Genomic DNA, 18,488 nt, shown 5'->3' with positions numbered 1-18,488 from the left:
ACGCTAGCCAGGGCCCTTTTTACATGGTTTTTGCCAAAAAAGAGTTTAGTTAATTCTTATGAACGTGTGTTACTGAACTGAAAGAAACAGAAAGATGAAATAGAAAGTCTATGTAAAAAATACTGCTCACATAATAATGATTTTGACCTCAGGCTGCAGCCAGGTGAAACACATTCTAAAGTTTCTCAAGAATGATTGGTTCACAGAAATAAGGGGAGAGGCTGGCATCGTCTCACCCATGGCGTTGCTGTTGAGCAGAAGCACTCCGTGGGCACTGCCGTCCTCCTCCAGGCCCATGTAGTAGGGGTGGACGCCATAGGAATTCTTCTTGTACTGGGAGAGTCGTGACAAGAAGCAGTGAGAGGTTAAGTCACTGTGGCTGTAAAAGGCACTTAAACAAAAATTAATTGGTAAAATGTGTCTAATATCTCTGTGAAATAAATTAAATGCATAAGAAACAAGGAGCCTGAGAACTGGCCCACTGGTCTAAAAGCAGAATGTGACCACCCATGGTGGGCCTGGGAGGATGAACCTCGAAGTGCACACAGCGTGGGTGGAGAGAGGCAGACACCCACACCCCGCCTTACCCCCGGGGGCTGGTCTCGGGAGAACATCCCCCACGTGTGCCAGTTCAGGTCTCTCCGATAGGCAGTGTGCTCATTTTCTCCAAAGCCATAGATATACTGGGAGGGAAGGCGAGTAGAGATGCGGATGAACATGTCGTTGAAGGTGAAGCCGAGGAGCTGAGAGTCCCAACTGCCACACAAAAAGGATAGATTTGGGAAAGAAATGGGCTGTTCTATTGGCTTCAGGCAGCTGATTTTTCAAGGACGAGTAAACTCTTGATTCCCTCCTCCCCCACCCAGAACCCTGCTGATCTCCCAAACCGAACAGAAAGTCCACTTGATTAAATAATCATAGATGCCTTTGCTAAAAGCCCAGGAGCCAGCTTCGTTCCTTATCTTCCTGCATCACTGCCTCCCCTTGGTGCCCCTCCAGAGTGCCCAGTCTCATCCCAAGCTCCCCATGATTGCTTCCACTCTATAACAACCCCAGCTTCCACACTTGCTCCCCTACAGTCCATTTGCTAAAAAGCATCCAGGGTGAGATTTTTCCAAGTATCTCACAGCATGTCACCCCCCTTTTACAGTTCTTCGGTGATTTCTATTATAGTATCTTATGAAGTCTTCAAGGCCATACCTGACCTGAAACCCTCCTAAACCCCAGCTTCATCTCCCATCACTCAGCTCCCTGCTTACTACCCTGCACCCACCATATTAGCCATTTCGCCCCCTGTTATGCCGAGTTTGCTCCCATTTCATGGCCTGTGCACTCCCTCGCCCCTCTGTCTAAAGCGTTCTTCCCCACCCCTCAGACTTCCACATGGGTGCCTCCTCCTCCTCGCCCAGGTCCTATTTTTGGTGTCACCGCATTGGACAGATCTACTCTGACCACAGTATCCAAAGCAGTGACCTCCCGTAACTCTCAATCACCCCGCTCTTTTCCTTCATAGCACTTGTCACAATCCACACTTATATTTTAACTTGTTATGATCCTTATTTGTATTTTGACTTGAATTACTTTTGTTATTGACTTATTATTTTTGTCACAAAAAGCAAGGCCTTGACTTCTATAACCACATAATAGGGACAAGGCACTCCCATAAACATGTGTTGACTGAATCCCTAAGTGCATGCAACTGCCTCTCATCACTCCCAGGGGACCAAAACGTTCTCAGCAGCACAGCCACAAAGGAAATAACTTATTCATGAATCTGCAAGTGGATGGTGCGGCGCTCTGAGCCAGGCTATACCCAAGGACAATGTGCTGAGCAGTTCCAAATCAGACGAGAAGCCATTTACATTACGGTGCCTGTACTCCTTCGGCGAATTGCAATCCCAAATGGATTCTTCTTAATGAGGACTTCATAGAGTCGACTCTCAGGGGTGCTGGATGGAACTGTGGCTATACTGAGAGGGACCGGAACTTCATAGCGATTGTTGTTGGGGTCATAAATCTAGGGACAGAGGAAATTGATCTTAGGTGAGTAGAGTACTCTCACAGCCTACGCCCTTGGCAGAATGCTGAGGACTTTGACAAAGAGTCTGAATTCTGTATTTCTTTGTCTCCTTTAAACTCATGAGACTTTGGGTTTAATTAACATATCAAAGAACAATGTCAGATTTAACATTTGAGTCTGTCATATGTCATTTTTAAGGCCTCTATTACAGTAACACATTCACTTTGACATTGGTGCTATCCTTGAGAATCAGTCTAGAATCAGTATGGTATTTTATGAATATATTCCTTTATGTGTAGGTATATGAGTCCATGTGAATAGCTGACAACCCTTCAGAATTGAAAAAGAAAAACCTCCCCTCAAAAGCCATAAACTACTTGATCAAAAACATCAGATGTCCTTTCTAAAAATGGGATCTAAATAGAGCCACAGAGTATCTACTACATTCGCGCTTACACTATACTGGAAACTAGGGATAACTGAACTGCCTCGGACCCATTACTGTTGCTACGAAGTTCACACGCTAGTGGGGGGTGAACGAGAGGCACCCACAGTACTCGAGTGACAGCGGCTAAGGTAGAGCTACGTAGCAGTGTCGTGACATTGTGGGGAAGAAAATACCTAATGCTGTTTCAGGGAGACTGAGATGGTTTCATGGGGAAAATACAGGCTGAGTCTCAAAAGCTTTGCCACTAGTAACCGAGCACATAAAGGAGAGCAAGTCATTCCTGGTAGAGAAATGAATGCAAAGGCACCGAGTATTAAAGCAGGGGCGGAAAGAGGCAAGTATTTTGGAGAGAGCTACTGTGTGTGATCAGGGGATAGAGCGGTAAGGAGGCAAAGCTGGAAGCCTAAGCAAGGTCATTGATTGCAAACCCAGTAGGCGCTCATCACATGCCCCCAGTGCTACGGCGAAGACAGAATCATAAACAAGCTTCATCCTTACATTAGAAGATGTACAGGAACTCATGGTCCAGGCTGATGTTAGGTCCTGAAGAACCTTTCAGGCAATGCCTGATGTCTTTCACTTATTCTCTCAATGAACAGCTGAGTGCTAACTCTCTACCAGGCTCTGTGTTGGGTTTCAGAAATCCGAAGATAAAAGGGCAAAGTTCTGTCTTTCAGAAACACAGCATTTAATAGAGAAATACCACTAAGCAGTCCATCCTTAGGTCCTCACGTGTAATAAATCATAGAAAAGAGAGATCACTACATTGTCGTGGCTGTTTCACAGATATCCCAAATTCAAGGTCCCAAACTGAACTCACACTCTGATTTCGCCCAAGTTCAAACCTTTCCAGGGTTCCCACTCCAGGTAATCACCATCGTCCACACCAAGGTGCAGGCTAGAAACAGGCAATCATCCCCGATGCTTCCCTCTCGTCGTCACCTACTTGCCATCGTCACCAGATCCTGTGGCAGTATCTTCTCTGTCTCTCAAAGACGCCCGCTGTTCCCCATCTCCTTCCTGTACTTGACTGAGCCTGGGCCCTCATCTGGACTCCCTAACTGGTAGTCTCCTGATTCGTCCCTCCTCTTCGCTCTTATCCTGGTTTTCCTCACAGCAGACACTTTTCAGTGTCCCGGCTACGGTGGGTCTCCCGACTCCATCACCAGGTTCTCACTGCTCTTAGGATGGTTATCCAGTACGCTGTAGCATGGCCGACTCAGGAGAGCAACCTTATCTTAGGGTTCTGGAACCTTGACTGGCAAAAGGTGACGGCACTGAAGACGGCCTAGCCAGCACTGGACGCACAGACAGTGCCCACGTACCTTAAACTGCAGCATGTCGTTCTTGTGGTAGGTCACACTCAGCCGGAGGGAGTCCACGGGGGTTGAGGGCAAAGCGTTGGCATAAAGAGAAGACTTTAAGGACAAGACAGCTGTGGCCTCGTGTGAGTCGTACTGGATATCACCGACAGAGTAGAGCTCATTGGTGAAATAGCAAAAAGGGACTCCAGGAAAAGTGGATGCCTGAGAAGGAAAGCAAAGTCAGCTCAGCATGGGGTCCCAGGATTGTCACATATAAAGGGGCTGGAAAAGGCAATTTACAGGGAGGCAAAGTCAGGCCATCACTCACCTCCCTAGAACCTCACTGGTTGAGATACAAGTTTAAATTCTTGGTCTCCGGGCAAAATATTTATAAATTAACAACAACAGCAAAAAATATCTCACTCCTGTCCCTACCTATCCTTCATATCCAGGTAAAAACTCAGGTTCCTTTGGAAGTCCTTTCTGCCTATGGATTCTAAGTAATAACACAGGTCCTGGTTCTATGCTCAGACATTGCAGGCTAAGGGTAGAGCCTTCGAACGCAGGATAACACCATCAGCACGGTTACCTCCCAGGCACAACCACGGGCAGCACAGCTCTCTTGGGAAGCACCGTTCTCATCAGGGTAACAGTCTATTTTTTCTGCATCCTGGATCTTCAGGTCCCATTCCACAGTATATGCTTCTCCCAGGACAAGATCCAGTCCTGTGATAAGGGCAACCTATAGGAACAGGGAGGTACCAAGGAAATGGACCCTAGGACAGAGGCCTTGAGAGACCTGAAACTTCTTTTAGGAAAGGAATAGAAATCAGACCAAACTCAACAACCAAGTAACATATATGAGGGCTGGGGTGGGGACCTGCCCACAGCAACAGGGCAAATGTCACAGCTCTACGTGAATCTTGTATATAACATTTTTAAAAAGAATTTGGTCAAATAAAATGTTCTGTGATCTTTCTTTCCTTCCCCGACTCCTCCTCCACTTCCTTTGTTGTCAGGAAGGCTCTCTGCTGACCTCCCCGCAGCACGAGGCACACAAGCACAGATATCATCCCGAATTGAGTTCATCTCCCTGCCCTCCGCTCCCCAAACCAGCATCCCCCACTGTCTGGACCAATGGCAAGAACAAAGCAATAACACTACTATGGCTTGGGCGCCCATCTCCATTCTGCTGTGGAAACTCAGACAAATTATTTCAATTCTTTGGGTATCAGCTTCAATAACTGAAAAATTGGTGAGTTGGCAAAATCATTTCATTTCCTTCTATTTCTAACCTTCTTTTCCAGCCTCTTCATTTCTCCAAGCCCAAAGCCTTAAAACTCAAAAACTTCTTATGGCTTGAACTTTGCTGTACTCATAAACAAAAATATAACATTTACTTCTAACTTTATAATGTATTCTCCATGGATGTTGTCAGGACAAAATGTCAAATGTTATTAACATATCATTATAATAGAAGACAATTTACTTATTTTCTCCAAATTCCACTCGACCGATTCAAATATTTAATTTTATGTATTTTTTATGCTTGTCTCTTCTTTAATTAGCAATTTCCTTAAAAAAACTCACATTTGTCTAAAGTTATAAAATTGCATTCTAAGGATCATCATCCTTCTTCCAGCCTCTTCCCAGTCTAAGCCCATCTTGCACTACCCTGCACTGCGAATCCCACCCTGCTCCAGAGAAACACTCTCACAGCCTTGATCTGAGGAGCAACGTGAGACCCTTTGAAATTAGATCAGAGCCTTCTCGTTTCGGTGCTAGGGCCTTCCAAAGTCTGACCGTAAGTTATGTGTCTGAACTGATCTGCTTCCAAAAGCGAATCCTACCTATTCTAACTTTATAAGACTCACAGATTAACGCTGGCTCATCTCTTGCTACACTTAGAGTGACTCTTTCTGATTTCTCAGCCTCGAAGGCTCTATCCAAGCAAATGCCTTTTCTAGGAAGATGGTGCCCATCTGCGGAATGCACGGCTAGTTGCCTGCCCTACATGAGAGCTCCCTTCTTACTCACTGTTTCAGTTTAGAACACTAAAGTTCCCACTCCAGAATGACATTTTTAATTCATGCAACACAGCTGTGGCCATTAATAGGTAAGTGCAAGTCCCCTGGAAACCTCAAGTGTTTCTTTCTTGATTTAAGGGCCAGCTTGCTTCCTTCCTGTGTCCTCTTCCCCCCAGTGGCCCCCTCCCCATACTAATCACAAGGCCGTAGTGACTAGAATTAAGCAGGAGTCGCTCCCAAACACAGAAGAAGAAAAAAACCTCAACCCCTACGGCCTTGAGCTACTGAACCAATGCCGGCAATTGACCTCTTTCTAACCTCTTACTGCATAAGAGAAAAAAAATCCCAATTTGCTTAAAACACCATTTGGCTGAGTTTCCTGTCATTTGCAGCCAAATGACTCTCTACCTGATGCGTGTCTTTCAAAGGCCAGCTCCAGCCCTGCATTCTCCAAGGGCCTTGCTCAACTACTCCATTAAGCTTTGAACCTTAAATTAGCATAAGGTAAGTTACCACTTCCTGTATGCTGATTTGGGTTGCCTGTCCCCTTCCCAATAGTTTCACATGTATAAATCACGTCTCCCCACCACCCAAATTGAAACAGTTAGTGTTCCTTTGGTCTTATATTAATCAATGTGTTTAACAAACACTTACTGAGTTTGTTTTCATATATGCATCTATCAAACGGCTTGCACTTTGCTGTACTCATAAACAAGAACATAATAATTTACTTGTAACTTTATAATGTATGCATCCTCAATGGATGTTGTCAGGACAAATTGTCAAATGTCATTGACATACCATACAATCTATTTATTTTCTCCGAATCCGGAAGGTCCCCCAGAAACCACGCTGCCCATCTGTGACCACACCTGTGGGGGCGCACCTGAGGAGAGGGCCCCTGGTAATGCTAAAATATCAGAAGAACGCATTACAACCTCTTCATGGGCATCAGGTCTTGTCACAACTGATGAAAACTATTTTCTTGTTATCCTCTAACCAAATAAGTAGCCATTAATTAGCTAGGCTGGTCAAATTCTTTGACTTAAAATATCTCCTAAAAATGTGTGGGTTGGAGTGAGAATCTATATATCTCAATAAAGTAAAAACAACAACAACAACAAAAAAACACACTTCACTTCAAAATTTTCATTAACGGGAATCCCATGCCCCAGCTTTACCTTCCTCACATCAGCCAGCATGGTCCCCCTCACTCCTAACTTCTCTCTTCCTCTGTCCCAGTCAGAGAGAATGGAAGACAGAGGGACCAATGGGGGAATGAGGATGAAAAGATCGTTTTACGTTATCCCAGTTCCTCAGCAGCTCCCTCATTCACTTCAGTTCTGGCCCACTCCTCACTTTTTTCCCCTCTCTTCACCCTCTGATTTCCCACAACAGGCCTGCGTGTGAGCTTGTCCTTCAGCACCCACGCAACCCTGGTAAGAAGGGACACTGTGAGCTATGAAAAATTCCCAATAAACTCTCAGCCAAGTGGATTTTTACCTGTAGGTTAGAATCGTAAGTGACGTTAGGAGAAACCTGACTTGGGACATCATTCTGCTTCACTCTAACGTTGTTAGGTTCCTGGGTCCCGAGGATTTTAATCTCTTTAAATGCTAAATTATTGGGGTCTTTGTAGGTTGACTGCAAAATCTTCACATCCAAGCGGTTCTGCAAAACAATTGAGCACAAAGGTCTAACTAGAAAACGCGGATTCTCAAGTCATTCAAATATTCCATCCTAGACCACATACCCGCAACTGCTTTGAATGCTGCTTGGCTGTCTCTACTTAATGTGTGCTTAATCATTAGAAACTGATTTTGATACTCCCCAAGCAGAAAGAAAGAGAGAGACAGATTGAGAGAGAAAGAGAGAGATTTTTAAAAACAGCATTTGGAAAACTGACTGCTTTCTTCACCCATTTCACAGCCTCCCGGGCCCTACCACGGGTGGTTCAGTTATTGGAAGAATGTGCTCGTCTATACCATAAATGCATGTGAAGCTACAAGCAGAATAACACACATACGCAAATACATTGAACCTCACGGTCAGACAAAAACCCACACCTAAGACTCACAAAAACCTTCTACTCACTTGGGTGACGGAGAACTCGCATAAGAGGTAAACCTTATTGGCCACCGTAGCTGAAAGTGAGACAAAGACGCGTCAGACCCCAGTCTGCCCGGCCCAGAAGGACAGATTTCACCCTGGCTGCCACTGAAGCTGCATCTTGAGATGACAAGATTATAGACAGAGCCTCCCGGGCCACGCCACTGCTTTCCCTTTTCCCTTTTCCCTTCTCCTTTCATCTTGAAAAGGTTCCTTTCCAAGCACTTCCGAGGCACGTAGCTCAAGTGAGTTCATTTCCTAAGCTGGAGCCACAAGTGTTAGTATATCAGAGGGAGAAAAATGGGCTAAGCAGCAAGAGATAGACACATAGCTACAATCTCGCTGCCTCATTGGATACGTCCTTCGTATCACTGACATTGGTTCATTGGTGTGTGGGGCAAGACGTCTACACTGACCGGCAGGGACACTCTTGGAAATGTCTCTTTCATTGTGGGAGGTGGGGCTGGGTAGGGCAGGGGAGAGTAATGAGGGAAAAATGGGGACAAATGAGTGACTTTTTTAAAGTTTAGAAAATTAAAAAAAAAGGAAAACATCTCTTTCGGGTGCCCAGTAACAATGAAATAAGAGCCTATGAATATTGCTGGCCAATGGGAAGGTTCTAAGAGATAGAAATATATTTTTCTCCCGCCAGGGCTCTGTGTACCAATAGCCACGAGCAGTGCTACTGAAAACAAAACTCTGCTCCTGGGTGACGAGTGTGACTGTGCCTGGTGAGACCCCCCCGCAGCCCAACAACCAGCAAGAGTAACTCAAAGACACGGCTTCAGGAAAGGTGACCTGACCGGGACAGTGCTCACCTTCGGTTTCCCCATCATCCCAGAACAGTTCGCCTTTGGCCTCTTTGTTGTCATCCAAGGCGACGATGAGACCCAGAGGGTTCCGCTGACTATGGGGGAAGATTTATGTGAGACATAAGGACTTAAAACGCAAAGAATTGGGTCCAAGGAGCTCAGAGTGATTCTCTCAGATTTCAAATGGGAAAGGGTCCGAGCAGCAGATGGCTCTGCTTTCTTCAGGCACAAGGGCAAAGTCAACAGGTGCCCCTTCGTCTAGAGTCAGTAACGTCGCAGGAGGTAGAAACACCCCCAAACGTCCGCAACGAACACCTACGTAGGAGGCAGGAATTTAAGCACCAGAACCGCTGCAGGAGCTGCAATAGCAGCTGCCAGCTCTGGTTTAGAACAGAGACTGTGAGCAGACAGAGTGATCCCCAGCAATATGGTTCAAACGAGCCATTTTAGAGATGATATATAAGGAAGTATAAACTGTGGTTGAGGGAGATTTTTCCCTGCCAAAGAACCATTTTGACTCAGAAAGCAATAAAATACAGTAAGGTCTATCTCTATAATGGTACCTTTCCTAATTTTATTATTACTAGCTTGTTTTGAGAGAGAAATAAAATATTCTAATTTTCTGCTTTATAATTACAAATAGAATATACAAACACTACTCAAAAAGCCAGTGAAATAATAGAGGGACATAGAGAAAGAGGGGATAGAAGAGTAATGTCAGATGGAATCTTTCCTGTGAGGGCACCCCTCTGTTCTCCCCCCGTTTCCCACTCCTGCTGCAGCGCTCACTGACCTCCCGGCCTGTGCTGGACTCGGTCACGGTTCAGCCTTCCACTATGCCCTACGCAAATCGTTCCACGACCAGCAAAATCACCTGCTCTCATCTAACATCCGCGCGTGTGCTGAGTAGTTCTTTTTTTTTTTTTTAATGTGCTAGGGAGTCTAAGAGATCCACAGACAAGCAGGTCACAATCCATGGATGACCTTAAATATTGGAAGAAAGATTAAATATATTCACCAATCAAAGCAAACAGTGACACAAAACCTAAAATACGGAAGCCCAGAAGGACATCTTTAGTGCTGCAGCGGACTAGGCGTCCTAGAGGACCCACCCACTCAAACACTACTTGGTCCCAGATAAAATACAACACGTGGTCCCCAGGGGGAGCTAATGTGACCCCAACTTGACAGCACTCCTGGCTTCACCTCCGGAAGAACACCCGCGTTAGGATCCTTACCAAACGCCACATTTGAAACACAAAAACCGCTAAACACACAAAAGGCTAAGCCCGCATGAAAGTTGGAGAAAACAAATGACTATTGATTTAGATTCCACCAAGGACCTTACATAATAGAATCGTCAGGTACAACATATAAAGTAACTATGACTGACATACGTAACAATATTAAGAAAGAAAGAAAAAAAGCAGCTAAACAGCAAAAGAAGTACAGGATATGACCAGGAAGTCAGAAGGAGGAGCACTCCCTGGGATTTGCAGCAGATGAAACCTGAGCTCAATTGGAAGGATTATTAAGAAGGCACCAGATAAAGAATGCTGGGTCTTGAGAATAGCATGCTAAGTCAAATCGGTCCGACAGGAAAAGTCAAGAACCATGTGATTTCACACATATGTGGGATATACAACAAAACAACAAGTGAACAAACAAAACAAACACTCACAGACACAGACAGCAGAGTGACGTTACCGGAGGGGACGGGCAACGGGAGGGGTTGTGAACGGTAAGGAGGGTCCAATGTGGGGTGATGAAAGGAGATTTGACTGGGAGGTGAGCACACAGTACAAGGGACAGATAATGTATCATAGAACTGTACACTTGAAACCTATGTAATTTTATTAACCAATGTCACCTCAATAAATTTAATATTTAAAAAAAAATACCAGGCAAAGAATATTGGCAAGGGTAATGTCTGCTGCAGCCCAAATGCAATAAAGGAAAAGGGTATGTGTGGGGAACAGCAAGATTTTTGCTGGGTGGTCTATGGGTGTGTCCAGAGACACAATTATTAAGTAACTTGGAACCAGATTGTGATTGGCCTTGAATGTCCCACTAATGAGTTTGCTGTAAACAGGGGACCGACAAGCTGAGATCTTCATTTTGGAAAGATAATTTTGGTATCAGTATGCAAAACAGCATGAAGCTGAACACTTACAGACAAAGAAACCAGCTGGTATTGGATGAGAAGTATTTTCCACCAGTATCATAAAAAGTCTAAATTTGAAAAATTAAGGTAACAAGGGAGGTTCCAAAGAAGACAGGTTTCTAACCTCCGAAGAACTTCTGGTGTATTAAAAACAAGAAAGCTAATACTTGTAGAGACACAGATGTACACATGTGCCCCGTCAATATAGATGGCGTCTATGATTTTAGAACTGAAGAATCATAAAAGAAGCATCAGTGATGAGGGTGGTCTGAAGTACATAAGAAGTAATTTTTAGCCCCATTTTCTCATCATAAGAAATAAATGGCTCAGGTAAGAGAGAATAGGGAAATTGAGATGACAGGGAAATGGAAAGAGGACCCCACCCCCCACAGTCCCTGGAAATGACAGTGAGTGAGTCTGGCTGGGGCAGGTAAGGTGACCCACAGACTGCATTTGCCTGGAACTGAGAGGTTTCCCGAGTCGTGAGACGTTCAATGCTCAAATTAAATTGGTGCTGGGAAAACCTGAGATTGGACCACCCTAGAATTAGTGTGTTTTGAGGAGAAATTCAGGGGGATTCAGGAAGAGCAATGTTTCAAAATCCATCTGAATGCAGCTCTAAATCACAGCTTCCTCAGAAGAGGCGGAGGGGCAGAGGTTAATGACCAAACACATACACACACACACACACACACACACAAGGTGTCTTCTTCCCCACCCTCCACACAGCATCTTCGTGTACGGAGCAGATGGGAGCAGAAATGGCCAGCTCTGTTAGCTGCCCCCTCAAGGAAACGCCCAGCCATGCTGTACCTGGCCACAGTGGTTGTGGCTGGCTGTTGGGTGGGGAAGATGTAGCCTCCTCTAAGGTGAAGTCCAATTTTGTCTCCCGGAAGCTCCATTTCCACTTCCTGCTTCCTCCATTTCACTCGGCCACCCTGACGCATGAAGACAAATCAAACACGTTGGCGTGACAGGACATTCACTTCCAGTGCTCGTCCACCCCCATGCCGAGATAGCGATGGCTCTCTCCTTTACCACCCAGCTGAATGACGGTCTAGTCGCACAACCAAACAAGAGAAGGGAAAAAATCAAGAAAGTACGACAGATTTTGTCTTCAGCTGGGTTTGCAGGAACATGTACACCATGCTCAGGCTATGGGACACATGTGAACTGATAGTTCCAACTCATAACCAAGCTCCAACCGTCCACTGGCCCCTCCAGTATTTGCCCATGAGACATTCTGCCTGAGTCTTTATCTTACTGATGAACAAAGTACATGCAAGTGTGTTTGTCAGATTTCATCATGACTGGTGTTAAGTGACTCAGGCGTCCTCCATCGACTCGGCCGAAGCTACAGAGAACACTGCAGAAACATTCGGTCTGTGGGTAGATGCCTCTCTCCTGTCTACACGGCCGCAGCCATGGTCTTGAAGGGTTCTTGAGGAAGAGTTGTGCTACTTACAGTCTCATAATCGTACCAGACGGCATCAGGCATATAGGCCACCACTTTCTCTGCTCCCTGAAATTAAAACAAAATAGTGATCTTCACGGCCCAGCCGCTGAAAGGAGTAAAGTAAATGTCCTAGCGTTCTTCACCATGCGTATACTGAGAGAGCATAAATGGCCTCTCCTGGCCCTGTTATCAAATCGTGCCTTTCTTGTAACAGGAATAATAGAGGCAATAACTCAGCAACCAAAAAAAAAAAGCTAAATGGAACCACATTCGGAACAATGATAACATCGAAAAGTATCACAGTGAAAATTCCAGCTTTACCTTGATTCTCTTTTTCACACGTCACAACAGTCCCCAGTGATAGGGACTGTTGTTATCTCACCTTCCAGCTGAGGAACTAGCATGACAACTTGTTCCCAATCACATTGGAACCAAGTGGCTCGGGCCACAATCACCCTGATCGGCCTGACCGTAGGGTGATGCTGGGTCCCTGCTCTATTCTGCCTCCACATCACGGAGCAAGTAATGATATGCTCTGAGAACGTGACAACGCATAGGACCATTCTCAAACCCAGAGTGGCCAGTGTGTGCCTCTACACTGGTTGGGAACTTGGTCAAGGAAAAAGACTTCTAGAGAAGAAAAATGTGTTCAGATATCCACCCTCCCCAAACCCCCGCACACTGTCTTCAAGGCTGACTCAGCCACAGAGGTTGGAAATGGGTTTGGAATAAAGAGAAGAGAAATGTTCAGGAAGAGGGTAGCGAGGACAGAGCAGAGACCACCAGTGTGTCTCTCTGGGGACACTTGCCTCGTCCAGCACTGGAGTGATGAGGAGGCCAGGCCCCCACAGGAACTGTTTGTGCACATCCCAAGTGCTGCTGTCCTTGTAGAACCTGGAGATTGGAGAGACGTCCTCTGAGGTTTGGGCTGGCGCCTCCCGGAAGCTCTGGGGCAAACCCCCAAGCTATTCTGTGACAGCTACTCAACTGCCCCCTCCCCACTCACTCGGAGAGATCTGCTTCCCTCAGCCCATGCACCCTCCTCATCTTCCCCAGTATCTATGCTAGACAGGTCCAAGGCTGAACTCTATCTGCCACATCTCCCTTTTTTAGAAACAGTAAGTAAAGTAGCTAATACATTTTAAACGTTTAGCTATCAGGAAGGAACTGGATCTGAGCACGAAAAGTAGCAGATCATTAATAATTTTACTCTCTTAGGTTATCTGCCTTTTAACAGAGAATTCCAGGAGATGGCAAAACCCCAAAATAGTGAATATGTAACAGAGCAGGTATGTGCCCGAGGGTTTAAAATATCAGACACGGAGACATTAACCGTATTTTGACAAGGAAAGCCTCTGAAGTCCTAGAGTCTGAACATAGTGCCTTCCAAAAGAGACCCAGTTCAAGCCACCAAATCCTTTAGATGAAAATTGAAGAAACTAAGGATAAAAGAACTAAAATGACTTGTCTCAGATAAAGAGTTAGTTGTGGGTAGAACAAAGCAGAGGCCCCAGATCCACGGCGTTAAGTCTGGTCTCCTTCCCGGAAGAGAACAGGCTGTAATACTTAAAATACCCCCAGAGTCGCATGCAGGCAGCAACAGCCTTGCGAACACCAACTGGGTTTCCAGATATATTTTGCTTTAATTTTCACTCTTCCATTTCATGATATAGTCAATGCCACCCCATTGCATTAACCAAAGTCCTTTGGGTGAGGTGGACTTACTCATGCAGAAGGGGCCTGGCCACGGTGTCCCCCCGACTGTGAGCCCGATAGAAGAGGGTGTAGAGATAGGGCAGTAGAGTGTAGCGGATGGTGAGGTAGTGCCTGGAGGAGTTCAACAGCAGGGAGTCAGCTCCAAAGGAGGCAGGATCCTGGGCCTGGAAGGAAAGAAGTTGCAGTTGAGATGCAGCTGCGAGCAGCAGAAGCGTGTGGAGAACTCCGGGCTCCATTCATCACAACCGGGAGTTTCCGTCCTGGAAGACCTGGGTCCTGGGCTGCAAACTTGTCCTCTGATTGGTACAGTTGGGCACAGGGAGATCATTCCCCCAAGGAAGTGGCCATCCTGCGCCTTGCACCTCTTCAAGCACTCTTTCGGGGTGCCCCCTCGGGGGACCACCCTGTAAATCATTTTGAAGCATTTCATCATTTGATTCTAATTGCAAAATGAGCGATGCAGATAAAGCGTACAGAGGTTGGCTGGAAACCTCCACAGACTCTCCCCTGCCCTGAGTGCAGCGGTAGAAATAGCAGCGGCTGTGTCACAGAGCATTCGGATGGTGCATCCGAGGCCCTGGTTGCTTGCCAGCAGTGGTGCAATGTAGCCCAAGGGAATTACCAAGGAGGATGGCTCAACATCCCCTCCTGGGGGCTGACAGGGCCAGTCCTAACATAGGCCAAGTTTATTTTGATCCTGCCTCCTGGGAGACTTACTTTGTAGCCTTGGCCGTTGTGATTCCTGGAAAATGGGTAGAATGCCCCCAGCTGCACCCATCGCCTGCAGAGCTCCTCGGGGGCGTCCAGCGCAAAGCCACATATGTTGGCACCCACCTGGAAGGACACGCAGAGAGCTCAGGAGCACACCCCCTTGCTTCTACCAGGGGCCTCCCACCCGCGCTTAGCTAACCTCTGACCGAGAAGGCTCATATGGTGTGATTGAATTAGGTTACATCCTGTGCCCACTCCTGACCACCAGGGGACTCCGAGTAACTCACCTAGCCCTCCCTTGCCTCAGTTTCCTCACTCTGTTTAGGTAGGCACTCAATAGCTACAGAGAGTTTTACTAAATGAAATAACGTAAGTAAAATGCTTGACACACAATAGCTTTTTGATGACTGGTTACTAGAAGTACTGCTGATACTATTAGTTTGACCACACCACTACCAGAATTAATTTCCCAAAGCCGAAATCTGATGCTGTCGCTCACCTATTCAAAAATGTCCAAAGTCTCCTTGCAGCTGATCCTATTAGCCCCTCAAAACCCAGACCCAACCCACCTTTCAGCATCACTTCCCACTCCAGTTCTGCACACTGCCCCCCACCCCGCACAGACCCATCGGCGTCTCCCTTTTATGGCTTCGGCTCTGATTTATTTCTCAATATTAAAATGACCTCCCCCCACGAGTCAGATGAAATACACCCACTTGTCAAAGTTAAACTCAAGTGCTCTCTTTTCCATGAAGTTTCTGTTGACTCCCTCCCCTGATGCGCTCTGTCCCTTGTCATCTTATCGGAGCTAATAGGTCCCTTCCTCAGGATCTCCCTTAGCAGCTAACACGTGTCCCTGCTGGCACATTGCCCTCATTTGTCATCATTGTTTGTTTATATATATGCCTCCTCTTGCTAAATTATAAACTCTTTGGGGAAAGAGAAGAGTTTCTGTTACTATTACTTATGGTTTTCTCCACCCTCACCAAGCATACCTTACTCAGGACACATGGTAAGAGCTCAACAAATATATATATATATATGTCGAATTTAAGTAAAAGATGAGACAGCCTCTGCTAGGGAGCTGGTAATGTTATGTTGCCTCCTCTGGGTGCTGTATACACGGATGTATTCAGTGTGTGAGACTCATCCACTGTGTACTGAAGGATATGTGCGCTTCTTTGTATGTATGTTATACTTTAATAGAAAAAAATGTTCCTGCGATATCACCTCAACGCTGCAGAACCTTCTATCTTTGTAAAGCAATAGAGGAAGAATGTCGTGGTATCAGAGCCACACTGATGTAGCTGAAACACATGCCCTCAAGACATGAAGTCCCTGGGCCCCAAAGGGTAGGAGAGGGGAGCCTTGACTTGAAAACTTTCTAGAATGAGGCTTTCTGGGAACTGAGGTTCATAAGAGAGCTTGGGATGGGGACTCACCATTGGGATACCAAAAAGGTTGAACTCAAGCATGCCAGGGATAGACCATTGAAGGTCATGCCAGGTGGCTGCGTTGTCTCCCAGCCAATGGGCTGCAAACTTGCCAGATCCCGCAAAGGTGGAACGGGTTACAATGAAGCTTCTCTTATTAGGGAACACAGTCTTGACAGCTCTAGAGGAGGAGAGAGAGACCTAGGAGTCCACGTGCGACCTTAGTGTGTCTCAGCTCACCAATGTACACCAGGGACCTCAGAAGTCAATACCCCCCTCTGCCTCCTCTAGTTCTCTGCCAGCAGGAAAGAATTCCCAATGGGAGCAGGCTGCACCAGTAAGTGTATTTATGTTCTCTTTTATTTTAAGGTTTCTTTATGTACATTAATAACTCCATAATCTTCAAGACTTATCAAAGCAGACTTGAGAAGGCTAGTAACTAGAGGTATACAATTTTTTAAGGAACAAAGGTGAAATTAAATATACATAGCTGTATATATACAGGGTGGGGCAAAAGCAGGTTTACAGTTGTGAGTACACAAAACACAGTTTACTCTTGTATTATTACATATTAATTATTGTATTATTTTCCAAAGAAACAACTGTAGCACTACTTTTGCCCCATCTGTGCATTGGTCTTTCACATGGTGTGATTTTAGACATACACAAAAATGAACTTAGGAATCCCCTCTTGGAACTTAAATTGTTTTTGAGTAAAATCCCTTTGGTCACAATTTTGTAATAAGAAAAGACATTTAAAAAGTATATGTTTATGTGCAAATTTTTAAGTAAACATAAATATATATTATCTATATTTTTAAAGTAAGAAATCTATCATATGCTTACAAATGTTTGCTTTAAAAACTTTTTTCAACAACTTTCAAGAAGGCTGAAATGATACCATGACTTTGCTAATAAATGAATGTGGTTTGGGCTTGGCCACCTTCGGTCACAGCTACAGTAAATAGAGTAAATTCCCAATGCCTCTCCTCACTACAGAATTCGAGCCCACACACAAAGGCAGACACAGCTCTGTAGGAGCATGCTAGGCTGGCATCTAAAGCCCCAAAGCACGTGAAGTTGGAATTACTTAGTCGATAACAGTGTGGCAAAGACAAGATACTTGGGCCTAGGATTCTTGCAGAAATGGGCTTAAATTCTGCTTTTACTATTTATTAGCGGTTTGACCTTCATCAGTTACTTCTCTTTCTTTCTTCCAGCCTTCCATTTATTAATTTAGTCATTCATTCTTCCATTTCATACATTCCATAGATATTTATTGGATTCCTTCTTCCCATGGTGCTAAGTAGTTTCTTCATCATTCAGTAATAATAACCACACCCCTCTTAGAAATTCTTACAAGCAACACACTGACACCTCACATCGAGCTAGATCCGTAATTCACCATGCAGTAAGTCCCTAGCAACAGTGGCCTTACTCTGCTGTGGCAATGGCCATGGAGTAGCCATACAGGTTGTGGACGTCATACTGCTTGCCCCAGTGCTGCACTGCATCCATGCAGAGGGTCTTGCGGAACAGGTACCCATCCAGGACTCCTGGGACAAAAGAGGGATAAGAGTCGGTGCCGAAGCTGCACGTCCCCTGTTCCTTGACTGCCACAGACCCTGACACGGTGCTCCCCAGGCAAGCATTTATTGGGGCCATCCTGTGAGTGATCACATGGCTTCCTTGCTGTCAGAGGGCTCTAGATTTGGGGCAGCTTCTCTGATGTACAAAGAGATTGTGCGGGCCCCCCACATTCTCCCACCCAGGTGCTCCTGTGACTAGTGGCAGGCAGTCGGAAGCGAGAGGATCCAGGTAGACTTTAGATTCAATCTGAATTCTTCAAACTCAGCTAAGTTAATGGGTTCAAAGATATAAATACTTGGTGAAAGTAAAAATTAATTTCTCATCCCTTCTCGCCACTGACCCAACATTAAAAAGGGCGATTGCCCAATCTCTCCTCCATGCATGATTTCTGCTCTGATTGCACCACGCTGGTTCAGAACCAAGTGACCTTTGGCTCTTAGCTATTGCAAAGGGTTCTTAATGTCTTGTTGACTTCTGACCTATTATTGATCGTTCTAATCCATACTGCAGAGGGATCATGCCAGATTATACTTCCAAACCATTTATCTATCACATTGCCCTTTTATTAAAACATAAAAAGATTCTCTCACAAGAAGAATAAAGTGTGAGCTACTTAACCTCTCATCCAACTCCTTCAACATTTGTTTCTGACCCAGGTGCTCCAATTTCCTATTTCCCATCAGATTGGAAGTCATCAT

The 18,488-nt window shown here is 45.4% G+C and overlaps 1 protein-coding gene across 1 annotated transcript in view; it reads right to left on the bottom strand.

The window, feature by feature from the left end:
* Nucleotides 1-18,488, bottom strand: part of LOC112299863 (maltase-glucoamylase) — a 166,439-nt gene that overhangs the window by 109,875 nt on the left and 38,076 nt on the right. The window contains exons 16-30 of the mRNA XM_053926556.2: nucleotides 17,639-17,756; nucleotides 16,210-16,381; nucleotides 14,774-14,890; nucleotides 14,066-14,220; nucleotides 13,150-13,234; nucleotides 12,350-12,406; nucleotides 11,698-11,822; nucleotides 8,727-8,815; nucleotides 7,894-7,943; nucleotides 7,303-7,470; nucleotides 4,362-4,514; nucleotides 3,794-3,994; nucleotides 1,863-2,017; nucleotides 588-756; nucleotides 237-333 (exon numbers count right to left, since the gene is read on the bottom strand). Of these exons, the coding sequence (XP_053782531.1) occupies nucleotides 237-333; nucleotides 588-756; nucleotides 1,863-2,017; nucleotides 3,794-3,994; nucleotides 4,362-4,514; nucleotides 7,303-7,470; nucleotides 7,894-7,943; nucleotides 8,727-8,815; nucleotides 11,698-11,822; nucleotides 12,350-12,406; nucleotides 13,150-13,234; nucleotides 14,066-14,220; nucleotides 14,774-14,890; nucleotides 16,210-16,381; nucleotides 17,639-17,756 (1,911 nt within the window). The remainder of the gene's footprint in view (nucleotides 1-236; nucleotides 334-587; nucleotides 757-1,862; nucleotides 2,018-3,793; nucleotides 3,995-4,361; nucleotides 4,515-7,302; nucleotides 7,471-7,893; nucleotides 7,944-8,726; nucleotides 8,816-11,697; nucleotides 11,823-12,349; nucleotides 12,407-13,149; nucleotides 13,235-14,065; nucleotides 14,221-14,773; nucleotides 14,891-16,209; nucleotides 16,382-17,638; nucleotides 17,757-18,488) is intronic.

The sequence above is a fragment of the Desmodus rotundus genome, chromosome 6, assembly GCF_022682495.2.
Source record: "Desmodus rotundus isolate HL8 chromosome 6, HLdesRot8A.1, whole genome shotgun sequence".
Taxonomy (NCBI): Eukaryota; Metazoa; Chordata; class Mammalia; order Chiroptera; family Phyllostomidae; genus Desmodus; species Desmodus rotundus.
Note: the sequence above shows the minus strand (reverse complement) of the source record. Positions and strands in the feature narration are given on the sequence as shown.